At 38.6% G+C, this 24,930-nt stretch overlaps 1 protein-coding gene across 1 annotated transcript in view; it reads right to left on the bottom strand.

The window, feature by feature from the left end:
* SMC3 (structural maintenance of chromosomes 3) overlaps positions 1 to 24,765 on the bottom strand; it is a 39,721-nt gene extending 14,956 nt beyond the window's left edge. The window contains exons 1-12 of the mRNA XM_089866986.1: positions 24,606 to 24,765; positions 24,381 to 24,456; positions 24,141 to 24,319; positions 19,105 to 19,184; positions 18,967 to 19,045; positions 17,306 to 17,599; positions 15,198 to 15,278; positions 13,551 to 13,837; positions 8,955 to 9,099; positions 8,702 to 8,874; positions 7,293 to 7,392; positions 1,926 to 2,089 (exon numbers count right to left, since the gene is read on the bottom strand). Coding sequence (XP_089723112.1) covers positions 1,926 to 2,089; positions 7,293 to 7,392; positions 8,702 to 8,874; positions 8,955 to 9,099; positions 13,551 to 13,837; positions 15,198 to 15,278; positions 17,306 to 17,599; positions 18,967 to 19,045; positions 19,105 to 19,184; positions 24,141 to 24,319; positions 24,381 to 24,456; positions 24,606 to 24,620 — 1,673 coding nt within the window. The 5' untranslated portion in view covers positions 24,621 to 24,765. The remainder of the gene's footprint in view (positions 1 to 1,925; positions 2,090 to 7,292; positions 7,393 to 8,701; positions 8,875 to 8,954; positions 9,100 to 13,550; positions 13,838 to 15,197; positions 15,279 to 17,305; positions 17,600 to 18,966; positions 19,046 to 19,104; positions 19,185 to 24,140; positions 24,320 to 24,380; positions 24,457 to 24,605) is intronic.
* Between the last annotated feature and the right edge of the window lie 165 nt (positions 24,766 to 24,930).

Here is a 24,930-nt window from a genome sequence, read left to right as displayed (position 1 = left end):
TGATTTACGAACTTAAAATGGTAACGATACGGTTTCGCGAGGCTAAGTGGACTACTTGCTTAAGTGTCTCTGCGCCGCGTTAAGCCTATTTTATTCAGATTAGCGCGGCAGGAATCTCGGTCGCTCGCGCTTGGCTTTTCCGCGAGATGCCGCGAGTGACGTAGCAAGGAGAAAAACCCGCCAAATATCTTCTCCGCAAATTTGCTTTTGCCCCCAAATTTCAAGTTTTCGAAGTGTTTTTTCTGTGTTTTCCCTCATATTTAAATATTTATTAAGCATATTTTTGGAATCAGAAGAGTTTAAACTCTAAGTAAGGTTTTATTTAGATTTAGATAATTTTTAAATCAGTTCGCTATTCCTTTAAGTTTAAATAAATGCCACTAGATCCTCCAACAGTCGAGGGTGGAGTTAATAGGTAAATATATAAAGTAGGAGGAGCTAATTGAAAAATATAACAAATCGTCACGAGTGACGTTTCTAGTCAGGAGAAATGACGCTAGCGCTTCAATTTGTAAGATCATGGAAAGAATGAACGTGAGGAAATTTGTTTTAGTGTGAACAAAATTTCCTCACGAGCATTCAACATCCAGACTCACGTCACGTGCAAAATCGCGCGCATCTGTGATGACGATTTTTTTTAACAAGTTCAGCAAGACCAAATACTTTATATATTCACCTATTGATCCCTAAGCTTAGCAAAGGCAAATTTTAGCTTAGCTCTCGTGGACAAGTTCTGATTGGCCAGGGTTCGAATTAAAGAAACCCAGCCCCAAAAAACCTGCGGGTTTTGAGTTTTACCCACCACAAAAACCCACTTAATAAAACCCAACACTAAGATGTTCAATTTTGATGCTAGGATAATTTCATTTTAAACATTGTTTAAGAAATTTGTTGTTGTTTTAACTTTAAAAGTACAATTTAATAATGTTTATCATTTTTAATGAAACATTTTAAGACTTTTTTACTAAGCAATTGCCTTTGAATGACAATTTTACGAGGGGTCGGACGTTTTGGAAAAAGTGTACGGGATTTCGAAATCCAATTTGATTTCTTCGGATTTCGTTTGATTTCATCGGATTTCGTTTGATTTCATCGGATTTCGTTTGATTTCATCGGATTTCGTTTGATTTCATCGGATTTCATTTGATTTCATCGGATTTCGTTTGATTTCATCGGATTTCGTTTGATTTCATCGGATTTTGTTTGATTTCATCGGATTTCATTTGATTTCGTCGGATTTTGTTTGATTTCATCGGATTTCGTTTGATTTCATCGGATTTCGTTTGATTTCATCGGATTTCATTTGATTTCGTCGGATTTTGTTTGATTTCAGAATTCGATAAAATCCAATGGATTTCATCGAATTTTGAGATTTTTCCCGCGGTTTCGTCGGATTTTGCTATTTTTCCCTTGATTTCTTTGAGTTTTGAGGTTTTTCGCGTGATTTCCTCGGATTTTGAGATTTTCCCCATGATTTCGTGATTTCTTTTGACTTTGGATTTCGTGAATTTTGTAATGGATTTCACGATTTCTTTACTGATTTTGTGATTTCGCTTCTGATTTCGTGATTTATTTATTGATTTTGTGATTTTATCACTGATTTTGTGATTTCTTTACTGATTTTATGATTTCGTTGCTGATTTCGGATTTTTTATTTGATTTTGAAATCAGCATTGATTTCGGATTTCTTAAATTGGATTTCACGGGTAGCGTACGGGATTTCATGAATGACCGACCCCTCGCAATTTTACCATGCACACAACTGCTAAGGATAAAAAACCCAAGTACCTAATAAAACCCGGTGGGCTGGGCTTTTTTTAAAAAAAAAAAACAGTGTTTTTTTTTTAACCCTGTGATTGGCTCCTACCTTTGGCAAGGCGACGAAATTTTCTTTAAACGAAATATAGAATAAGAAAGAAACATACTTAGTGCCGGATGTAACTTCAACAGCGGTATTTATAGTTTTGTCGCAGGTAAAATTCTGTATTAACATCCCAAAATATTTATTGGCAATTTCCAAATGTTCTCCTCCTTTGTCTTTGAAAATTTTTAGAACTTTGGTGACACTATCTCTTCCATTCAAGGTAGCCTAAATAATGAAACGAAACAAGCAATTAAATTATGGATTACAATGGCATGACGAATAACCATTAAATTGGGTAATGGGTAGTATCAAAAGCGGATTATGCTTCACACATAAAGTACGTAAGTCCCACTTTTCCATAGCTTTGGCCATGGATTTCATGATATTCCCGAAGTAAAAACTAAGCAGACGAACAAAAAAGCTTTTAACCAATCATGAGCCCCCTAACCATAGATAACCTCTTTAATGCCAGACCAATCGGCGATGGCTATTACTATTTTCTTGCATGGGATGGGACCTCGACTCGACATCGCCGTCGAGATGACCGGAAAGCCCAGAAGGCGAATTTGCGGTATCGTTCGGTAGGCGTTATAAAATATTCAACGTTTAAGTCTTCAACTAAATATTATAAGATTTTCTTTAAATTTCAACATCTTGCCGTAACGGCGAGAACAGAAAAATACCTCGTTAAAAAACAGATGCACGACGTCTTAAATAGTCCAAGCTACCCAGTTTGATAACATTTTAACGCCTTACTCCCAAATAATCTTTGGTATTGTGAATAGTTTTATCTAAAGAATATTTTAGACACTCTACTTATAGTAGTTCTCGAATTTAGGTACGTGGTAAATCGGTTCTTTAGGCGGAAGGATCGGATGGATCCGAAGGAGCCGCGTTACTGAACTATTTCCCTCCGCGTAAGGGGAGGCTCTTTCCTAGGAGCTTAGAGAATATCGTGTAGCTCCCCCAGGCACCTGTTACGTACTTCATGTGTGAAGCCTAATCGACTTCTGGTAGTATCACCAAAAACCTGTTTTAAAAACCTTTTTATCTGAAAGGTTGAGTTAGGTTAACAAAAAAAAAAATATCCCGTTTGATTTACTTTAATAAGGAAAACCTATGGCGCTTTAATTGTTTTCCTGGTAAAAAGTATTTAATTTCACAGATTAAAGTCTTCCTGAAACCATGGATAAAGAATGCGCGTGAGGAAATTTGTTTTCACTCTACAGGATAGGCAACTCCCTATCTCGAACGACAGCTTATTCTGTATATACTCTGTTACAATATCGGTTGGCAGCACGCGCAAAGCTATTTCTCTATGTAACGTAGCTTTGTACGTGCTGTCAAGAGACTAAAAACTTCAGGATCTTCATTATTTAAAATATCCGCCAGTTTTTTAGCTCGAGTGCACGGACCTCTAGGCCTTAGTTTCAAATACGTGTGAAATTGCCTACAGCCTACTACACGTATTTGAAACTAAGGCCTAGAGGTCCGTGCACTCGAGCTAAAAAACTCGCGGATATTTTAATTCCTGAAGATCCTGAAGTTTTTTGTCTCTTGACAGCACGTACAAAGCTATGTTACATAGAGACCTAGCTTTGCGCGTGCTGACAACCGATGTTGTAACAGAGTATATACAGAATAAGCTGTCGCCCGAGATAGGGAGTTGCCTATCCTGTAGAGTGAAAACAAATTTCCTCACGCGCATTCTTTATCCATGCTGAAACTGTCCTCAGTCACGAGATAAGTTTTGGCGAATAGGCGTCATTAGATTTTCATAGACCTCGATTGCTAAGTAAAGATCAAACCAGAGCTATTTTAACTAATTTAATTCGCCGTGTTTTCTCACTTGGTGGCGCTTTTGGTACCGTAAAATAAAAATAAGTTCAGCCTCGTGACCCCGTTGACTGCTACAATATAAGGTCAAGGCATAGACATAGAGCGGTGAAGCCAAGGTCGCGGATAGTAAAAAAATGTTTTAGAAAATTTCCGAAGACCTTTATTAAACAATCATGTCAAAGAAATAAAGGATAAAAAAGTTAAAAAGGTTAAAAAAATGAAAAGTTAAGAAGGGGTAAAAAAATTCCTCTTATGGTTTATTAAAACTGTGAATTAGCAAGAAGCTTTTTTTACTAAAAAATATTGTTGTCCATACAATCGAACCAATAGATTCAATAAAAAGAGAATAATGAATATCCCCTAAAACAATAATGTTAATTTAAGGGTGAAACCTTTCTCTTTCATAAAATTTTTATAATTGGCCCCTAAAATATCAACGATAATTTATGGAAGACCCCGGTCGCAACGGTAACAAAAGCGCCACCTAGTACACATATAGGGTAAAAAAATTTCCTCTATGTAACAGGATATTTCCCAACATAAAAATCGACACGCACGGGCCTAGATCATCTCGGAGGCTCCGACCGGAGCCTAGACTACGAAGTAATGTCTAGGCCGTGGAATCAATGAAATACCACGCTTTGTTTAAGAGAGACCTCTAGTGCCTAAATGGAGATTGATACAGGCACCAGACTTAGAAATAAGGATAATTTTTAAACTAGTCCTTGGGACCAGTGACCCCCCTAGTGTCCTAAATAATAAACTGGTCTCCGGAGTGGTCCCAGCCTTTGTTCTCCTATAGATTTGCAATTAATAAACTGGTCCCGAGGACCAGTAACCCCCACTTTTTGAATTAAAAAACTAGTCCAAGCAATTAATAAACTGGTTTTGGACCAGTGGACGTGTGCTATTTCTAAGTCTGACAGGCACTCGTACATATTATGTCCAGTCTGGGAAATAGCACACTTCCTCTGGTCAAAAACCAGTTTATTAATTGCTTGGACTAGTTTTTTAATTCAAAAAGTGGGGGTTACTGGTCCTCGGGACCAGTTTATTAATTTCAAATCTATAGGAGAACAAAGGCTGGGACCAGTTCGGAGACTAGTTTATTATTTCGGACAGTAAGGGGGTCACTGGTCCCAAGGACTAGTATAAAAAATATCCTTAGTTCCCAGACTGATTATGCCTAGACCTAGCAATAGAGAAGATTTATAATGTTAAATCTAAATTTTTGATAAGTGGTTTGATTTTGAACCTATCAGGACTAAAGTCAAACAAGAACTTTTAAAGACTAAATTCCTATCACATGAGGCCTTTGGTGAGTGCTATAGGCTAGATTTCTATATCCAGGAGTGTGTGAAAGCTTTTATTTAACTGGTGTTTTCTTATAATATAAGTTTATTTGTGAAGACAGAGAATTAAACTTATAATATCTCAGCTTACAAAACAAATATAACATTAAAGGGAATGAGAAGCCTCGTTTGAAAAACCTCTGATTTATATAACAAAAGATAGAATTAATTTCTGTGAATTCAAAAATATCAAGCTTTTAATTCTCCCATTTCTGGTTATTTGGCAATATCATAAGAAAATAATATATAGCTCCCTATAAGTATGAAACGTAGTACAGTTTCATACTACAGCATTTGCTCCCAAACTTGGCGCGCTTACGCTTTTACGCCCCGTGGGAGAAGTTTCGGTACTACGAGTGAAAGGGGGGCGAAACCATCGCCGCCACCTATGGTGTCCGCGAAAGGCACCATGGGCCGGGGAAATATCGCTGTGCCCGTAGAGACACAAGATTCTCCTTACCAGCGTAGGCGCTAGCCTCGTTCGTCAAAATCTCGCGCCATCTATTAATTTATTATGATAATTTTTACGTGTACTTAATCAGTTATAATTATCATAATAATAACGTCTAGACCTTTAACTATTTAATTACAATATAAAATTTGAAAATTTTCTAAACAAATATTTCATCTTTTTAACGCCAAAAACTCTTAATAGGTGGCATTAGAAACTTTTTACAAATTTCAATGGAAGAAAATGCTGTTTACATGGCTTAAATGGAGAGTTTCATACTTATAGGGAGCTATATATTATTTTCTTATGGCAATATGCATTTGAAAATGCTTCATTATTTGAAAGCCACTTTTTATGAAAGGCTAAAACGTTTCCCGTAGGCTGACGTCACAGATATATTTTTTCACGTGAGATGGTGCCACTCTCTCCGCTACCAGACCCAGAGTTTAGAAACTTTGGTTCAATTATATTAAAAACTTGATATTTTTGAGAGTAGAGACTTGAAAGTATAACATAACATAATACCACTTTCGTGGTAAAATATGATATGAAATTTTAAATTCGCATTCCCTTTAATGGAATACACAGTACCCACTTGAAATAAGGGGAACAATATGACACTCAATATTATATCAGCCCTTATTGACCTTGAGAACTGAATACGAAATTCAGAATCACGCTTAAACGGACTGTAAAGAAGGCATCGGCAGGTGGGTAGAAATGATTTTAAATACACAAAGATTCCAGATGGAGTGGGACCAAAAGTGGATGAGAGGAAAAGTATGAAAATGGCCAAAAGTCGCGAGTCATCAGAGTTTCGCCGTAGTTGACCGTTTCATTGGCGCAGCTATACTGGGCCTGTTCACTCCCTTAAAATAGGTCTTGTGTTAATTCGCGGTTACGCGGTTACCGTCGTCTGCTATTGTGTATGTTAGAACTTCCTCGATTTGTGTTTGTAGTCAGGACAGAGTAGCTGGTAATGTTTTTGCAAGTCCATCAGTCACTAGTAAACTAAATAGTCATTGGCGAAACTTTGATGTCCGCGTTTTTTAACACAGGCTCTATGGCCATTGTCATACTTTCCCTCTCATCCACGAGATTGCAGCGCCATTCCCCAAACTGCAAGTTTTTGAAATAAAACCATAGATAATGGTTGGAAGTTTCTTTGAACCACGCCTCTCCTCAGTCACGTACGTCAGACTGACGTATTTCAAATAATTTTAACCTACCCGCCAATGCCTCTTTAAAGGGAGGGTGAAGTGGAAAATCAAGTGATTTTTTATCGATACTTCTAATTTTAAGACCAGTCTGCACAGAGAAACATTCAGGAAATACCAACTCCGAATGATTTTAAAATTCAAATTAGGTTCAGATTTTAAGAATAATTTGAAGTATCCCCCTCCGACCAATCGCGTAACGCCCTGCCTTTTTATTAACAAAATTCTCGTGGCACGTTGCGTGTCGAATGAAATTTATCGCGAGATTTGATAAAATTTGCGCGCGATGTGGCAATCGTGGCGCGAGACATGGAACGTGCCACGAGAATTTTGTTAACAAAAAGGCAGGGCGTTACGCGATAGGTCGGAAGTTCTAATTTCAAATTATCTATAAAATCTGAACCTAATTTGAATTTTAAAATCATTCGGAGTCTGTATTTCCTGAATGTTTCACTACATGCAGACTGGTCTTATAATTAGAAGAAGAATCGATAAAAAATCACTTGATTTTCCACTTCACCCTCCCTTTAAGGTTCTCCTAATGTAAAAAAGAGTTAAAAATAACTAACTTTTCCAATCATGGATCTCATGGACTGATCTTTCTTTGAAAGTTCTTCCTTCAGCATTGCTAGATTTTGTTGCATAGCGTTTTCTTTCCGCCAGAGCTCACTGAAATAATGTTGGAAGAAATAAGTAAAACATTAAGTTTATTATTCTTTAAAGTGGTCTGCTAAACTTGGCAAAGGGTAATTTGAATTCCGATTGGTTTAAATCGTTGCGTGGAAGTTTAGAAAGTATGAAATGGGTGCAGAAAGGCGCTGACATTTGCTTTAAGTTTAACATTACATAACGTGATTTTTAAAGAAAGTTTGGGACGGTAAATCCTAGTTTAGCTCCGCCCTAAATGCATATGATCCTATTGGTTCCAGCAATTGGCAAGGCTAAATTCCTGAGTACGGTCACTGCCTTTTCTAATACAAGGCCTTGAAATGTACAACAGAAGCAATTTTTATGTGACATTTTGAATTTGCGCTTAGTAACCGTTAGATGGCTCTTTTCTGAGGCGAATTTTCGCGATGACGATAGTAAATTCGTATCTCTCGCATGACGTCACGTCTTTCGCTTATGTCGGACCAGGAAGGGAAATAAGGATTTTTTAAACTGGACTAAATAACCTGGTCCATGACCTTTGACCAGGGCACATCGTCTGCTAAACTAGAGAAGTGGAGAATTAAAATATTGGAGATAGTCTGTGTCCGAATTCAGCTGCCAAAAGAAATCTCCTCCTACCTCTCCTAAGCTCGCTCATTGGACAATCCAAATCAAACTTAAGGTATTTCATTGGCAGTGGCAGTTTTAGGGAAAAACTTAAGGGCTGTGATGGGTTGAAATTTCCATGCAGATGCCATTGACACGTGTCAAAACATACACTAAATTTAAACTAGTATTTTTCGAACTCGGAAACCGTTCAGCATCATGAACCGGTTTTTTGCTTTCTTTTTCGAGACGAACTTAGCAGGTTACACTTCGTCGTTGCTAACAATTTCCCATAGTTTTGAATTTGCCGCCAGTTTAAAACCCCAGAAAAGCGACATCTAGTGCTATTTGTGAAATCCTAACTGCCACCCCCCTTTTATTCCTATTGCAAGGTCTAGTATTAGAGAAGGCAGTGGTAGGGTAGAAGATTAGCTAGCATGCTAGGGACACTAATGGAGCTTTCTGTTGCCCAACTGATTTAAATAACAATAATTTGATAAATAAATAAAAAAAATATAAAACCTGCACCCATAAGAAAAATCTTTTTTAACCTATAATATTGGTCACCTTGAAAAGAGGTTAAAAAATACAAATGCTTTCATGGTTTCTAGAACCTACTTAATACCATTCTAAAGCCAAAAAACTAACTTGTTTGAACCAATCTGCCTGGGCTATTCTAGGAAATTAATTTGAATTTATATTAGATATAAAATTTGTTTACTTTCGGTCGGCTTGTTTAGCATCTTTTTTCTTTTTCTTCTCATAGAAGTCCTTGTTTTGTTTGTCAATATTCTCGCGTTGTTGTTCCAATTCAGCGGAGTATTCCTCAATTTTTTTAGATAATGAAACTTTCTTTTGCGCGTCCGATTCCAAATCTTTTCTAAGTCGAACAATCTACAGTATTTTGTAGATGTTAAAAAGCATCGTTATAATTACTTTTTTCGAATCCTAGAGAGAAAGTTACTATTATGGACCTGGTCTTTTTTGTCTTTAATAGCCTTTAGCAAAGATTTCAGTTCTTTGGCAATCCATTTATCTCGCTCAGCCTTGGAAGTGAACTGGCTTCCCCTTCCTTGCTTGGCATACAGTTCCGTTCGTTTTTGTTCCTTTAAACTCAACCTATAAAAATGGACGAATTATACATATCGACTTCAGATCCAATAATTTCGTGCTAAAGTTTAGAGGAGCAGAATATATATCGAGTGGTGATGCCAAAGTTGAATTAATTACAGTATAGTAACTAACTAAACATAATTCGATCGAATACAGAACCGAATAATTCGATCCAGTATTCCATAAGTCCATTTTCACTATTCGAGACGAATATCGAATACCGAACTGACTATTCGGTTAAAGTTCGACTACCATACATTTAGGGCCTTGGCACTGCAGCTCTCTTTACAGAGTAGAGAGACCCTCACTCTTCGCGAGTATCGGGGTTAACTCTTCGCGAGTGTCATTGTTAACTATTCGCGAGTGTCAGGGTTAACTATTCGCGAGTGTCAGGGTTAACTATTCGCGAGCATCAGGGTTAACTATTCGCGAGTGTCAGGGTTAACTATTCGCGAGCGTCAGGGTTAACTATTCACGAGCGTCAGGGTTAACTATTCGCGAGCATCAGGGTTAACTATTCGCGAGCATCAGGGTTAACTATTCGCGAGCATCAGGGTTAACTATTCGCGAGCATCAGGGTTAACTATTCGCGAGCATCAGGGTTAACTATTCGCGAGTATCAGGGTTAACTATTCGCGAGTATCAGGGTTAACTATTCGCGAGTATCAGGGTTAACTATTCGCGAGTATCAGGGTTAACTATTCGCGAGTATCAGGGTTAACCTATTCGCGAGTATCAGGGTTAACTATTCGCGAGTATCAGGGTTAACTATTCGCGAGTATCAGGGTTAACCTATTCGCGAGTATCAGGGTTAACTATTCGCGAGTATCAGGGTTAACTATTCGCGAGCATCAGGGTTAACTATTCGCGAGTATCAGGGTTAACTATTCGCGAGTATCAGGGTTAACTATTCGCGAGTATCAGGGTTAACTATTCGCGAGTATCAGGGTTAACTATTCGCGAGTATCAGGGTTAACTATTCGCGAGTATCAGGGTTAACCTATTCGCGAGTATCAGGGTTAACTATTCGCGAGTATCAGGGTTAACCTATTCGCGAGTATCAGGGTTAACTATTCGCGAGTATCAGGGTTAACCTATTCGCGAGTATCAGGGTTAACTATTCGCGAGTATCAGGGTTAACTATTCGCGAGTATCAGGGTTAACTATTCGCGAGTATCAGGGTTAACCTATTCGCGAGTATCAGGGTTAACTATTCGCGAGTATCAGGGTTAACCTATTCGCGAGTATCAGGGTTAACCTATTCGCGAGTATCAGGGTTAACCTATTCGCGAGTATCAGGGTTAACCTATTCGCGAGTATCAGGGTTAACCTATTCGCGAGTATCAGAGTTAACCTATTCGCGAGTATCAGGGTTAACCTATTCGCGAGTATCAGGGTTAACCTATTCGCGAGTATCAGGGTTAACCTATTCGCGAGTATCAGGGTTAACCTATTCGCGAGTATCAGGGTTAACCTATTCGCGAGTATCAGGGTTAACCTATTCGCGAGTATCAGGGTTAACTATTCGCGAGTATCAGGGTTAACTATTCGCGAGTATCAGGGTTAACCTATTCGCGAGTATCAGGGTTAACCTATTCGCGAGTATCAGGGTTAACCTATTCGCGAGTATCAGGGTTAACCTATTCGCGAGTATCAGGGTTAACCTATTCGCGAGTATCAGGGTTAACTATTCGCGAGTATCAGGGTTAACCTATTCGCGAGTATCAGGGTTAACCTATTCGCGAGTATCAGGGTTAACCTATTCGCGAGTATCAGGGTTAACCTATTCGCGAGTATCAGGGTTAACTATTCGCGAGTATCAGGGTTAACCTATTCGCGAGTATCAGGGTTAACCTATTCGCGAATATCAGGGTTAACCTATTCGCGAGTATCAGGGTTAACCTATTCGCGAGTATCAGGGCTAACTATTCGCGAGTATCAGGGCTAACTATTCGCGAGTATCAGGGCTAACTATTCGCGAGTATCAGGGCTAACTATTCGCGAGTATCAGGGCTAACTATTCGCGAGTATCAGGGTTAACTATTCGCGAGTATCAGGGCTAACTATTCGCGAGTATCAGGGTTAACCTATTCGCGAGTATCAGGGTTAACCTATTCGCGAGTATCAGGGTTAACTATTCGCGAGTATCAGGGTTAACCTATTCGCGAGTATCAGGGTTAACCTATTCGCGAGTATCAGGGTTAACTATTCGCGAGTATCAGGGTTAACTATTCGCGAGTATCAGGGTTAACCTATTCGCGAGTATCAGGGTTAACTATTCGCGAGTATCAGGGTTAACTATTCGCGAGTATCAGGGTTAACCTATTCGCGAGTATCAGGGTTAACCTATTCGCGAGTATCAGGGTTAACCTATTCGCGAGTATCAGGGTTAACCTATTCGCGAGTATCAGGGTTAACTATTCGCGAGTATCAGGGTTAACTATTCGCGAGTATCAGGGTTAACTATTCGCGAGTATCAGGGTTAACCTATTCGCGAGTATCAGGGTTAACCTATTCGCGAGTATCAGGGTTAACCTATTCGCGAGTATCAGGGTTAACCTATTCGCGAGTATCAGGGTTAACCTATTCGCGAGTATCAGGGTTAACTATTCGCGAGTATCAGGGTTAACCTATTCGCGAGTATCAGGGTTAACCTATTCGCGAGTATCAGGGTTAACTATTCGCGAGTATCAGGGTTAACCTATTCGAGAGTATCAGGGTTAACCTATTCGAGAGTATCAGGGTTAACCTATTCGCGAGTATCAGGGTTAACCTATTCGCGAGTATCAGGGTTAACTATTCGCGAGTATCAGGGTTAACCTATTCGCGAGTATCAGGGTTAACCTATTCGCGAGTATCAGGGTTAACCTATTCGCGAGTATCAGGGTTAACCTATTCGCGAGTATCAGGGTTAACCTATTCGCGAGTATCAGGGTTAACCTATTCGCGAGTATCAGGGTTAACCTATTCGCGAGTATCAGGGTTAACCTATTCGCGAGTATCAGGGTTAACCTATTCGCGAGTATCAGGGTTAACCTATTCGCGAGTATCAGGGTTAACCTATTCGCGAGTATCAGGGTTAACCTATTCGCGAGTATCAGGGTTAACTATTCGCGAGTATCAGGGTTAACTATTCGCGAGTATCAGGGTTAACCTAATCGCGAGTATCAGGGTTAACCTATTCGCGAGTATCAGGGTTAACTATTCGCGAGTATCAGGGTTAACTATTCGCGAGTATCAGGGTTAACCTATTCGCGAGTATCAGGGTTAACCTATTCGCGAGTATCAGGGTTAACCTATTCGCGAGTATCAGGGTTAACCTATTCGCGAGTATCAGGGTTAACCTATTCGCGAGTATCAGGGTTAACCTATTCGCGAGTATCAGGGTTAACCTATTCGCGAGTATCAGGGTTAACCTATTCGCGAGTATCAGGGTTAACCTATTCGCGAGTATCAGGGTTAACCTATTCGCGAGTATCAGGGTTAACCTATTCGCGAGTATCAGGGTTAACCTATTCGCGAGTATCAGGGTTAACCTATTCGCGAGTATCAGGGTTAACCTATTCGCGAGTATCAGGGTTAACCTATTCGCGAGTATCAGGGTTAACCTATTCGCGAGTATCAGGGTTAACCTATTCGCGAGTATCAGGGTTAACCTATTCGCGAGTATCAGGGTTAACCTATTCGCGAGTATCAGGGTTAACCTATTCGCGAGTATCAGGGTTAACCTATTCGCGAGTATCAGGGTTAACCTATTCGCGAGTATCAGGGTTAACTATTCGCGAGTATCAGGGTTAACCTATTCGCGAGTATCAGGGTTAACCTATTCGCGAGTATCAGCGTTAAGTATTCGCGAGTATCAGGGTTAACCTATTCGCGAGTATCAGGGTTAACTATTCGCGAGTATCAGGGTTAACTATTCGCGAATACTAGAAAAACTATTCGCCATTTATCGGGTAACCCGATTCGGGTAGTAAAAGGTATAACTATTCGGTATTCGATTCGGAAAAATCTAATGGATTCGTATTTGACAAGGAAAATTTTTGGTATTTGGCAACCAGTTCAATACCCAAAAAGTTGTATTCGCACACCTCTAAAAACTATTTATAAGGCTTAACAAAACCATTCCGCTAATTCTTAAATTTTAAAAAGAGACTGTTTTTTTTATATATATATATAAAAACTGCGACAAGGTTTAGAAAAGTTTAATTAATGATTATGATGTTATTTTATAAATATAAATAGATTAAAAAATGGTTGTCTGATCATTTAATTTTCTCTCAATTAAGCTAAATTTCGGATGGCACAAAGTTAGCCAGCTAATACTTTTTTCCAAAACCAACTGACTTGAATCACGAGCTAAATATACGTTAAAGGAAGGAAGTTTTTTTCCAAACCCAAGTAAAGCTTGGCCAGTAGTTTAACCATTTGTTGTAGGTCAATATTAGGTAACTTACTCTCTGGTGCATTCTTCCTCCCTCTTTTTTTGCTCTTCATATTTGGGTTTTATATCAGCCAACTCGTGTAACTTGGCTTCAATTTCTTCCTTCAGTTTGACCAACTGAGCTTGAGCTCGTTTGCGAGAACTATCATCCCCTTCAACTTCATCGGTTAAATCCTTAATATTTAGTTCCAGTCTGGTTCGTTCTTTAAGCAAAGAAGCCGATTCCAGGTTATAAGTATCTTTTTCATCTTTGAAAGCTTGAATTTTTCCCTTCAATTCTCTCAAGTCTTTGTTCAATTTCTATAAATGGTACTACTTGTCATTTAAAGTTCAAAGTCATTTCGGTCAAAAGAAAGCTCGTATAAGAAAACGAAAATTTCAAATTTGAATCATGTATCCATCTGCAATACTATAGAAGCAATTAAGTGAAGTCTACGCAGTTAGGTCATACTAAGAAGTGGTTGACGTTTTCTGGTAAAAACCTTTATTGAACCACCGCCTCCTATATGCTATCCAAGCCCGTTCACAGTGCTATTTTTAGGGGGGACTTTATGTTGTACAGGAATGCCATTTAATCCCAATAGGTGGCGGGATTTATCCGAGATTCGAAATAATAGTTGTGTTCGCGCAATACATTTTCTTCAACCAGTTGGGCAACATTGACTATACGGGACTTACGAGGTTACCGCCCCCTTTTCGGAGAGTTGTTCTGCCAAGGCTACAGAGCGCGTTCGACGACAGGCAATGTCAGCCACTAACTAAAGGCCGCCGACAGGTTATGGCAGCGCCCACAGAAAACCTCTCGTAAATCCGGTATAGTGATTAAGTATTTGATTATATTTCTTATTTTTACGATTAATTTTAAATAATTCAAGATAAAACCAAGTACAAAGTAGATGAAAATCTTGAATAGGAAAAACTGGAATTTGAGATACAAATTAAGGGAGGAAATAGAATTGAAAAATTATACGAATTATAGGAAAATAATTAGGGAAATTATTGGATTATTGATTAGTAAATTATATCTAAATGCAGGATAATCTTGGAAAACATAAGTTAAGCAATTGAATGTTAGTTCATACTGCGCCGAACTAATTGTGCACAATTTTACCCTTGAATTTGAAAACTGTATTCCTGATGAAGCGAAGAAAATTAAACAAAGTAAACTAAAATTTGAAATGTAAAATTTAATGTAGGAACATGTTAAATTCATTTAGCAGTTTTTATCTGAAATATCAAAGATCTCCAACCTCGCCAGACAGGAATTTACCATAGAGAGGGAAATAACAGTCTTTTTCAACCTCTCTTACGTCACACCGTGACGTAAAAGCCGTAGTTAATCGCGCCTCTAGCGGTATAGACTGGCGAATTAAAGCCCACTTTTGGAAAATGTTTTGGGACGGCGAGCGGGTTTGGATAGCATATAGGAGGCGGTGATTGAACGACATATACGGATTGAATTGACTGATTTTTCCCCCGTGTTGTTCAATAGAATTTCTTTCATCCGCTTCACAATGTGGTCTATGGCATAGACTACAATAAGAAAGCTAAAATGGTCCTACGTTTTGTTAACTTTTTAGATGGTTATATGGTTCCAATTCGAAATATTATTTTGACTAGATAAAATAATTTGCGCAGAGTTTTACAAATGAAAACTGACTTTGATATTTTCAGCAGCTTCTTGGAGATTTTCTCGAAGTTTTTCAGTTACAGAACTGCTGGTTTCGCGTCGAGTTTCGAGCTAAAAGATTTATACAATACAGGTTAGTATATTTTACACAAAATACTGCAAGTATGCAAAGAAAAGAAAAAAGCGATTTTAATAATATTATCATTAATAATTAGTTCTAATAAGTGATGACCCCTTAAATTTATGTACAAACTATGAAATTGAAATGTTTTGAATTACACGCGTTCAAAACAAAATCTACTTCAGAATTTTCGAGCTTAGAGTAAATGAATCGGCGTTTAATACATTTCAATTGAAAAGGGAGGCCCCGAGGGCAAAATGTCACGGAGCATTTTATTTCAACAATTTTAGAACACAGTGTTCCCAAAGTTCAGAAAATGTGTTCACCCTGACACCTACCCTTCATTAAATCAAACAATTAACACATTTCAATCATCTCAAGATTAACTAAAAAATTACGCGTTATTAAAGGAAAGCGCGGCTCCATGATCACCCCTAGCATTCTGCCTAGTCTTCTGGACACGAATTTTACCTTACCACAGGCAGGAACCAATCAGACCTAATGCACGAGTTCCCATTGGTTCCTGCCTTTGGCTTAACTAGCCTTTGGCAAGCTTAGCCACTGTGTAGCAGAAAAGCCATTTATAAGGGGCATCAAAGGAGCCGCGCTTTCCTTTAAACATGAAAATGTTTATAACTAGGCTAATGAAGTTTAGATCCGCGAAGGACGACAACTCAACTTTGTTTCGCGCGTGTTATATATATATTTTTGAATTGAAGTTGAAATAACATATAGTGAGGGACGTGCGGTAATGGGGACCTTGTAAACTCAGGATTCCCAACAACAAAGACAATAACCGGGATGAGTGGAAGCTCCGGGGCAACACAAGCGTAAATGACTAAAGCAAGTAGTCCACTTAGCCTTGGGAGAACGTATCGTTACCATTTTAAGTTTGTAAATCGTCCGAAAGAGGGCGCTCATTACCTAAGTCCGAAAGCATCGTTTAAGAAACGTTTTCAGATGGTGTTCTGTTCGTATTTGGATACGTGACGTCACGTTAACGATACGGTTTCGCAAGGCTTAGTGGACTACTTGCTTTAGTTGCCCCTTGATTTAACTAGGGATAAGTTTTTTTCGGCTTGCACCATTTTGATTGGTCTACCTATGATACTCGCTTGATGTCTTCTGTACTACGCTTTGGAGATGCGCTTTAAAAAGAGCAACAAGTTTTGCCCATTGCAACTTTTCACTTTCACAATATACTGACTCTACTGTCTGTAAATTACCAGTAATTTACCAAATACCACGTAAAATTACCGATTTATATCTTGCCTTAATTTTAAAAGGGTAATTTACTGGTAAGTCACGCAAATTACCACGGTGAAAAATATCAAATAACATAAATTACTGTAATTTTTGTTGTTCAAAAATTTTCATCGGTAATTTAACAGTAATTTTTCGGTAATTTACCCGGTAAATTACCATTGTTAAAAATAACGGTAATTTCACATCTGCAATTCAGAGTGATTAATAAGTATACCAATTTCCATGTCAAATAAATACTCCTGAAAGTATACTTATATGCCTTAAGCAAATCAACAAAGCTCATGCAGCCTGAGGTTACCATTCCGTGGGGGGGGGAGGGGCAATTCTCCAACTTTTTATGCGAGGGCGATACCAATATAGGTGATTAGTCATAGGTGTAGACAGGAACGCCTTAGACGATATTTATCACTTGTGATGACTCGCTTAAAAAGTTAGAGAATTGCCCCCTGGATTGTAAGTCGGTAAAAGTGTTTTTGGAAAGCGATTCCTCTTTTCAACTCATCACCATCACAATTAACTAAGTAATGAACTTAAAGCAAAGCGCGGGTCCAGCGGATCCCCTATAAGTTTACTTTCCTTACGAACTCCAGTTTTGGCTTGGCGAAGGCAAGAGGCATTTGTGGGCGGGATTTATACGTGCACTTATAAACCCCGCCCACTAGCCTTTGCCAAGCCAAAACTGGAGTTCGTAAGGAAAGTCAACTTGTAGGGGGCCTGCTGGACCCGCGCTTTGCTTTAGATGATATAATACCTCTTCCAATTTTTTCCTGGCTTCTTTTAACTCGTGATCATAAATAGTGTACTCGAGTGCTCTACGTTTTCGGTCGTATTTTTGATACTCTTTCAATTCCTCCTTTTCTTCTTCCAAAGTTTGAAGTCTTTCTTCGATGTACTTCAGCAAATCTTCAATTTTCTCTCTTTTCCCTTTAGTGTCTTTCAAGATTTCTTTACTTTCCTCTCGTCGTTCATCGTAAACTCTAGTACCAGCAACTTCTTTCAACAACTGCAACCGTTGCTTATCAGGAGCCGTTGCCATTTGATTGATCTTACCAAAAAACAGAAAGAACGTTGTAATAAACTTTTAAGTTGACGCGAGCGACGAGTCATTTTAACCAAAACCCACGTGACATATGACGAAATGGAGGCCACAGTCATAATTTTAGAGTTGGGTTTAATATTTGCTTTTAAGTATCTCACTCCAAATATAGGAATTATCATGAAATGGGAGGATATAGGAATTATCGTGCAATGATGGGAGGATATAGAAATTATCATGAAATGGGAGGATATAGGAATTATCGTGCAATGATGGGAGGATATAGGAATTATCATGAATAGATGGGAGGATATACGAATTATCACGAAATGATTGGAGGATATAGGAATTATCACGAAATGATGGGAGAATAGAGGAATTATCACGAAATGATGGGAGAATAGAGGAATTATCACGAAATGATGGGAGAATAAAGGAATTATCACGAAATGATGGGAGAATACAGGAATTATCATGGAATTATAGGAGAATACAAGAATTATCATGGAATTATAGGAGAATACAGGATTTATCATGGAATTATAGGAGAATAGAGGAATTATCATGGAATTATAGGAGAATAGAGGATTTATCATGGAATTATAGGAGAATACAAGAATTATCATGGAATTATAGGAGAATACAGGAATTATCATGGAATTATAGGAGAAAACAGGAATTATCATGGAATTATAGGAAAATACAGGATTTATGAAATTATGGGAGAAGTCAGGAATTATCATAAAATTATGGGAGAAATCAGGAATTATCATAAAATTATGGGAGAATATAGGAATTATCACGAAATTATGGAAGAATACAGGAATTATCACGAAATTATGGGAGCATATAGGAAACATCCTGAAATTATAAGAGAATATATGAATTATCCTGAAATTTCAAGAGAAGGAATTATCACGAAATTTTAAGATAATAAAGGAATTATAATGAAAGTATAGGAGAATACAGGAATTATCATGAAAGTTTAGAGAATACGGGAATTATCATGAAAGTTTAGGAGAGTAAGGGAACAGGAGAATACAGGAATTATCATGAAATTACAGAAGAATATAGAAATAATTATACACTTTCATTCATGGTATTCCAAAAAAGGGTGCTAGGACCAAAGTATAATGGTTTCTATGGGTGATTTTGAGTTGAAAATGTTTTATGGCATTTTGACTGAAGGTTCACTGTTAAAGAGTTATGACTGGAGTGTTTAACAGAGGAGTCCCCTTAGTCAAATTAGTATTTTCTTTCAATTTAAGGGGTCATACGTAAAACAATCCAATCATAACTCGTAAACGGTGGCCCTTAAGAAGCTATCGAATTATTACGATCAAGAAGAACCAATTGGTTTTGCATGAAATACAAACCTTTCCTTGTTTAACGATGTAGTAAGGGTTACTTCTGGAGAATCCCGCACTCTCAAGCATGTTCATTACATCGCCTCGTCTAATTCATAAATAATGCCTTTATATAACCTCTCACATTGAAAACACTCGCCAACTTACGTAACCAACTTCTTGGCCAAGAAGTATTGATCTTTTTTGGAGCCAATAACTCTCCTAAGAGAAACTTCTTCCTTATCAATCTGAAATTAATCGCGCCGCGTTTAAATTTAAAATTAAAGGGATGTACAATGTGTTACGCAGGGGCGGGGCCTATAATAAGCTTATCTTTATGAAATAGGGACTTGGCAGTACTACATTATGCAACCACTATCTAGAAAAGATACCAGGAGGGGAGACGGAAAAGGAGCTGAAATAGCTTCTTCTCTGCAAAATATGAATACCAGAAGGACCACAGGTGGTGGAGCGTAACGTAAGCAACGGGTGGAGCTTTGCCCTAATCGTTGTCTACGGAATAATAATAATAATAATCTAAGCTTTGCCTATGAAGGGATTTCCACACTAAGCCTGTGGCTTATTTACAGGTGGGTCCATTTACAAGGCATAGAGGGGTCGTGGCTAGCCCCTATGCCACAGCTAACCGACAGTGCCCTATACTAACTACTACCGTTAACCTCTGCAAGTTTTGATGGAAAGGAGAAACCGGGTTAGACCGCGGAGGAAAACTCCTTTGACAAGCAGGGAGAGAACTTGCAAACTCTACGCAGAAGGATTTGTCCCCGGATTTTCACCCGGTGCCACAGTCCGGGATCATCTTGCTGCGAGGCGAAAGCGCTAACTGCTACGCCACCCCACTTAAGGCCATAGGGTTTAGACTATATTTCTGAGATTTTAGTTCGCTTTTAATCTCCGCTAAGTGCGCTCTTTGCCAGCGTGGGAAATAACGCCTTGGCACAGGGCAAATGACCAGTTTAAAAATTGCCTGGTCCAGTTTAAAAACTAAACCGGAGGGAGGTCAGTGGTCCACAGGACCACTAAGAAAATTCAAGGGTTTTCAGAGTCCAGACATTAACTCAAATATGTTAATTATCCACTTCTTTAGTTTAGCAGAGGACGCGCCCTGGTCAGTGATCATGGAACAGGTTATTTATTCCAGGCCAGGGGGGGGGGGGGGTCGATGGCCCAATGTCCAGTTCAAAAAAATCCTCATTTCCCACCCTGCTCTTTGCTATCCCTTCAGTGACGCCAGGCTTCGATTTAAAAAATTTTCCCTTCGAGATGAGGGGCGTACAGGGCTGGGGGCAGACTGACTTGAGGCGACACGCCCCAAAGCTAAAGGGGTAGATTTCTTTATCACCCTCCTACCGCTTTTCACTCCTTTCCCCTGCGTGTCTGCATTAACTAGAATGAGACAAATGGAGTGCAGAACCCTTTGAAAAGAAATAGAGGGTGATGTTTGCACATGGATTAACTAACGCTAGGGATTGTTCGTTCCCCCTAAAAGATAAAGTATGCATGTTCTAAACGCCCCCTAGCAGCAGCTACTATCCCTAACAAGAAGTTATAAGAAAAATGGACCAAATATCACGTGTTCTCTGACGTCAAAATTAAAATCACGCCTAAATTGGGCACCGCCATGTTTAAAATCCGCAAAAACGATTTATTTTGCCTAGAGATGGCGCTATCTACATCCGTTTCGGTCCAATAAAATGGGGGAATATAGAGGGAATCAAGAATTAAATCGGAACATGTAGTTGGCGATAGCAATACATGGGAAACACGTTTAGTAAACAATCCCTAGCGTTAGTTAATCCATGGTTTAAAGGGAGGGTGAAGAGGAAAATCAAGTGATTTTTTTTATCGATTCTTCAACTAATTGTAAGACCAGCCTGCATAGTGAAACATTCAGGAAATACTTCCGAATGATTTTAAAATTCAAATTAGGTTCAGATTTTAAGGATAATTTTAAAGAAGGACTGCCGACCAATCGCGTAACGCCCTGCCTTTTAGTTAACAAAATTCTCGTGGCACGCTCCATGTCTCGCGCCACGATTGTCACGTCGCGCGCCTAATTTTATCAAATCCCGCGATAAATTTCATTCGTCACGGAACGTGCCACGAGAATTTTGTTAAGAATAAGGCAGGGCGTTACGCGATTGGCCGGAGGACCTTCTTTAAAATTATCCTTAAAATCGGAACCTAATTTGAATTTTAAAATCATTCGGAAGTATTTCCTGAATGTTTCACTATGCAGACTGGTCTTATAATTAGTAGAAGAATCGATAAAAAATCACTTGATTTTCCACTTCACCCTCCCTTTAAGTAGGGATGCACCGATATGGGTACAGCCGATATATCGGCCGGCCGATATATCGGAAATTCGTAGCCGATATATCGGCCGATATTATCGGCCCATAAAAAAATAATATTTTTCCCTGAATATCGTTTTCAAGAGTAGAATCAACAGTTTTTTAGGACCATTTACGTTTTTACTTTGTTTTATTAGAGACATGTGTCACATCTATGTCGTTCAATGTGGTACCGCTACATATTTTAGCCTTAACCCCCTTCCTTAAAAAATGGTGTGGTCTAAGTTAAATCCTTCCTTGGTGTTTAGTAAAAATGCAGCTCCTTTCTTTGTTCAACAAGAAGTAGCGTTATAAGCAAAATTATTGACCACAAGTCAAAAATTCAAAGTGTACATTAGTGACACCAAACGCATTAGGGAGCGTCAGTGTCCACTTCGATTGTTTGTGGCAGGTATGGGAAACTAGGGAAATTACTTTCTCATAGTCATGAACAACGGGATAAAACATAGATTGTGGAAAATCTTGCATTTTTAAACGGAAATGTTAAATTATGGGAATGAATTTGTGTGATGTACTTCAATTAGTATTCATTGAGTACCTTATAACTTGTTAAGTTTTTTCTGAAAATATCGGTTCACATGAAGCCGATATTGGCCGATACCGATATGAAAAAGACAGGCCGATATATCGGTAACCGATATATCGGTGCATCCCTACCTTTAAGGGTCTTTATACAACGTTAGTTCTCGCCCTGTCTATGGTACCCGATTCAGGAATTCAGCTTTAGTATTAAACAGGGTTCGTACGAAATTTTTACATTGAAAATCCCTGACTTTTCCAGGTAATCCCTGACCAAATTTTAGCAATATCCCTGACCATTTTAAGGTGTTTTCCAGAGCCCACTTCATCACACCTGGCTCATATTAAGCATTGCTCGAAGCATGGTTTGATATACCAAACGAAATCCCTGACATATCCCTGAATTTTGAGCAAACATTTTTAAATCCCCGACTTTTTCCCCTATTTTCCGTATCCCTGACTTATCCAGGTTCCGTACGAACCCTGTTAAATTTACTTATATTTAATAATAATACAATAAATGATTAAATAATAGCATTTTTAAAATCCTCAATGAACCAGAGCAAATTTAATTTTATGAATGATCCCTTTATAGAAGGATAGCAAACAGCGCCATCATGCGACGAAATATCTATCTTCGAGATAAGTTAAAGTCCCCCAGCTTGAACTGGCCTTAAATACTTATAATCCGTAGACAACGCCCGAATTGCCAAGTCTCTATAGAGCTCTCCTGGCAGGGTTAGTACAAAAGTTTTCCATCGAAAAATCCCTGACTATTCCAGGTTATCCCTGACCAAATTTTAGCAATATCCCTGACCATTTTAAGTACGTTTTTATCAGAGCCCACTTCATCACACCTGGCTCGTATTTGGCATTGCTCGAAGTAATCATTGTTGGATATACCAAACGAAATCCCTGATTTTTTAGGAAAAGTTTTTAAATCCCCGAATTATCCCTGACTTATCCAGGTTTTCCAGGTTCCGTACGAACCCTGCCTGGGCATGCGCGAATTTCAGAGTATCATCACATAAGTATTAATTAGAAGGATGGCTTGGGTGAAAAGGGAAATAAAGTGATTTTTAATCTTTTCTTCTATTAAGAGGTTTGGGCTAGCAGACGCTACAAAACCAAGGGTGGTGCAGTAGTCCTCGTCTTCAAGACAAATTAGATGTTTATTATTTTGCAATAAGAGGTAATTACAACAAACACTTATGGGGTGAAATGATTATATAATGGTGATCTGTCAAATCATAATTATTGCATATTTCAAACTCTTTGGAGTAGGGTGTTTCTCAGTTTTTTTAACTTCGAGTTTTGGTTTATTTAAAAAAAGTATGACATCGCACAGGAAAACACTTCATTCAGAGGTCTTAGAATCACCCTCCTTTAACTATCAATAACCCCCAAAACGGATTTATGTACTAAGAACATGGGATCATAGCTTTAGCCTCTGGTACCATCCTCGCATACTTTATTGAGAGACTTCGTCTGCTTATATTTTGACTCCACCCACAAATTCTGTATATAGCGACTTCTAGAGATCGAAAATGTCATTCTTATCTCTATTTTCGTGGTTAAATAATTTTTTTTGAAATTACGCCATTGGTAAAAAAGCAAAGTGAACAACAATGCGATATAACTCCCGATTTAGTGGAATTGAGTTTTAAAGTTAAGAATATAAATAATTGATGTTTCTTTTTTTAAGTATCTAGTTTTTCTTTCTTTGTACTAACGTAGCAAATACCACTCCTCGACTACTTTGTATGTTTTGATAGGAGTCGCTTATTTGTGGGTGGAGTCAAAATATAAGCAGACGAAGTTTTTCAATAAAGAATGCGAGGATGGCTAGTGAATTTGCTACGTTCAACGTTCTTCTTACATAAATCCGTTTTTGATAACCCATATCGGGAGCTAACAGTTCTGACCCTGAAACGTCACACCCTTCTATCTCTTACTGGAGTTACATCCCCCCTAACGGTTGGAAACAGTATTCTACGCTCAAAAATGCCAACCACAGAGGGGCTGCGTGACGTCAGACTGTCTCTTCCCCCTAGACAGTTGTTAGCTCCCTATAGATAGTTTTCACACGTGGAGGATTCATACCATTTACACCAGGAAGCCGGGCTATCTGGCGGACAAAAACCCGTCTGCTTTTGTCCTCCAGAAAGCTGGGCTTCCTGGTGTAAATGGTATGAATCCTCCACGTGTGAAAACTATCTATAGGCTTGCCTCTATGGTTGCCAGCGAATTATTTTTGCAAAATAAATAAAATAATATTATTATATTGCATTAGCCATAAATAAAACTTACAGGTAGACGATTATCAGTGTTATCGAAGATAATTTCAACAAAAGCGTTGAGAACTCGGGGTCCAGTTCCTTCATGAAGCAGAGCTTGACGTTGCTCAGGTCGTAAGTGGGAGAATTCATCGCTAAGGACGAACTGAATGGCATAGAAGAAATTACTCTTACCCGATCCATTTCTTCCAACTATAAATACAATTATGAATAAGAAAGAATCAAAATTGATATTGTAAATGATAACACTAACCAATAACATTGTGTCTTCTGCTGAAAGGCTCGATAGTCGTTTGCTCTCTGTAGCTTCGAAAGCCCTGAATAATTAGCTGCCAAGTACAAAATTTAAAATTAATATAAACAAAAGTCACGCAAAGGCTTAGAAATGTTTTGACATATAGGCTAGCTTTCAAGCTACAAAATTATGGCTATGTTATATTGATTTTGATATCTTTAATAACGAAACGCAACTAGTTACCTGCTTAATATACATTACGTAGATTTTTTAAATGTTAAAAGTGTTTTAAAATTTAAATTAACGTATATTCGACGGTCATGTTGTGTTCGCGCCAAATCAGCGGCAAAAGCGTTCAGCGTTCTTTCCCTTTCCTCAAATTCCTCTGTTTAATCATAGCCCACTCGATCACGCGCATCACGACGCAAGCTCCTCGCGCACTCGCGCAGCGTTACGCGTCCGGTAGCTATGGGGTACGTTCAGTAACCCTCTTTGATGACAGCGCTTACTAAGCGATGTCAGATTTTCCCTACTGTACGCTTTTTCGAGTTTCCGGTTTTGACGTCAG

The sequence above is a fragment of the Phalangium opilio genome, unplaced genomic scaffold (genome assembly GCF_054372755.1).
Source record: "Phalangium opilio isolate 3A_F unplaced genomic scaffold, DU_Popi_V2 ptg000017l_1, whole genome shotgun sequence".
Lineage (NCBI taxonomy): Eukaryota > Metazoa > Arthropoda > Arachnida > Opiliones > Phalangiidae > Phalangium > Phalangium opilio.
Note: the sequence above shows the minus strand (reverse complement) of the source record. Positions and strands in the feature narration are given on the sequence as shown.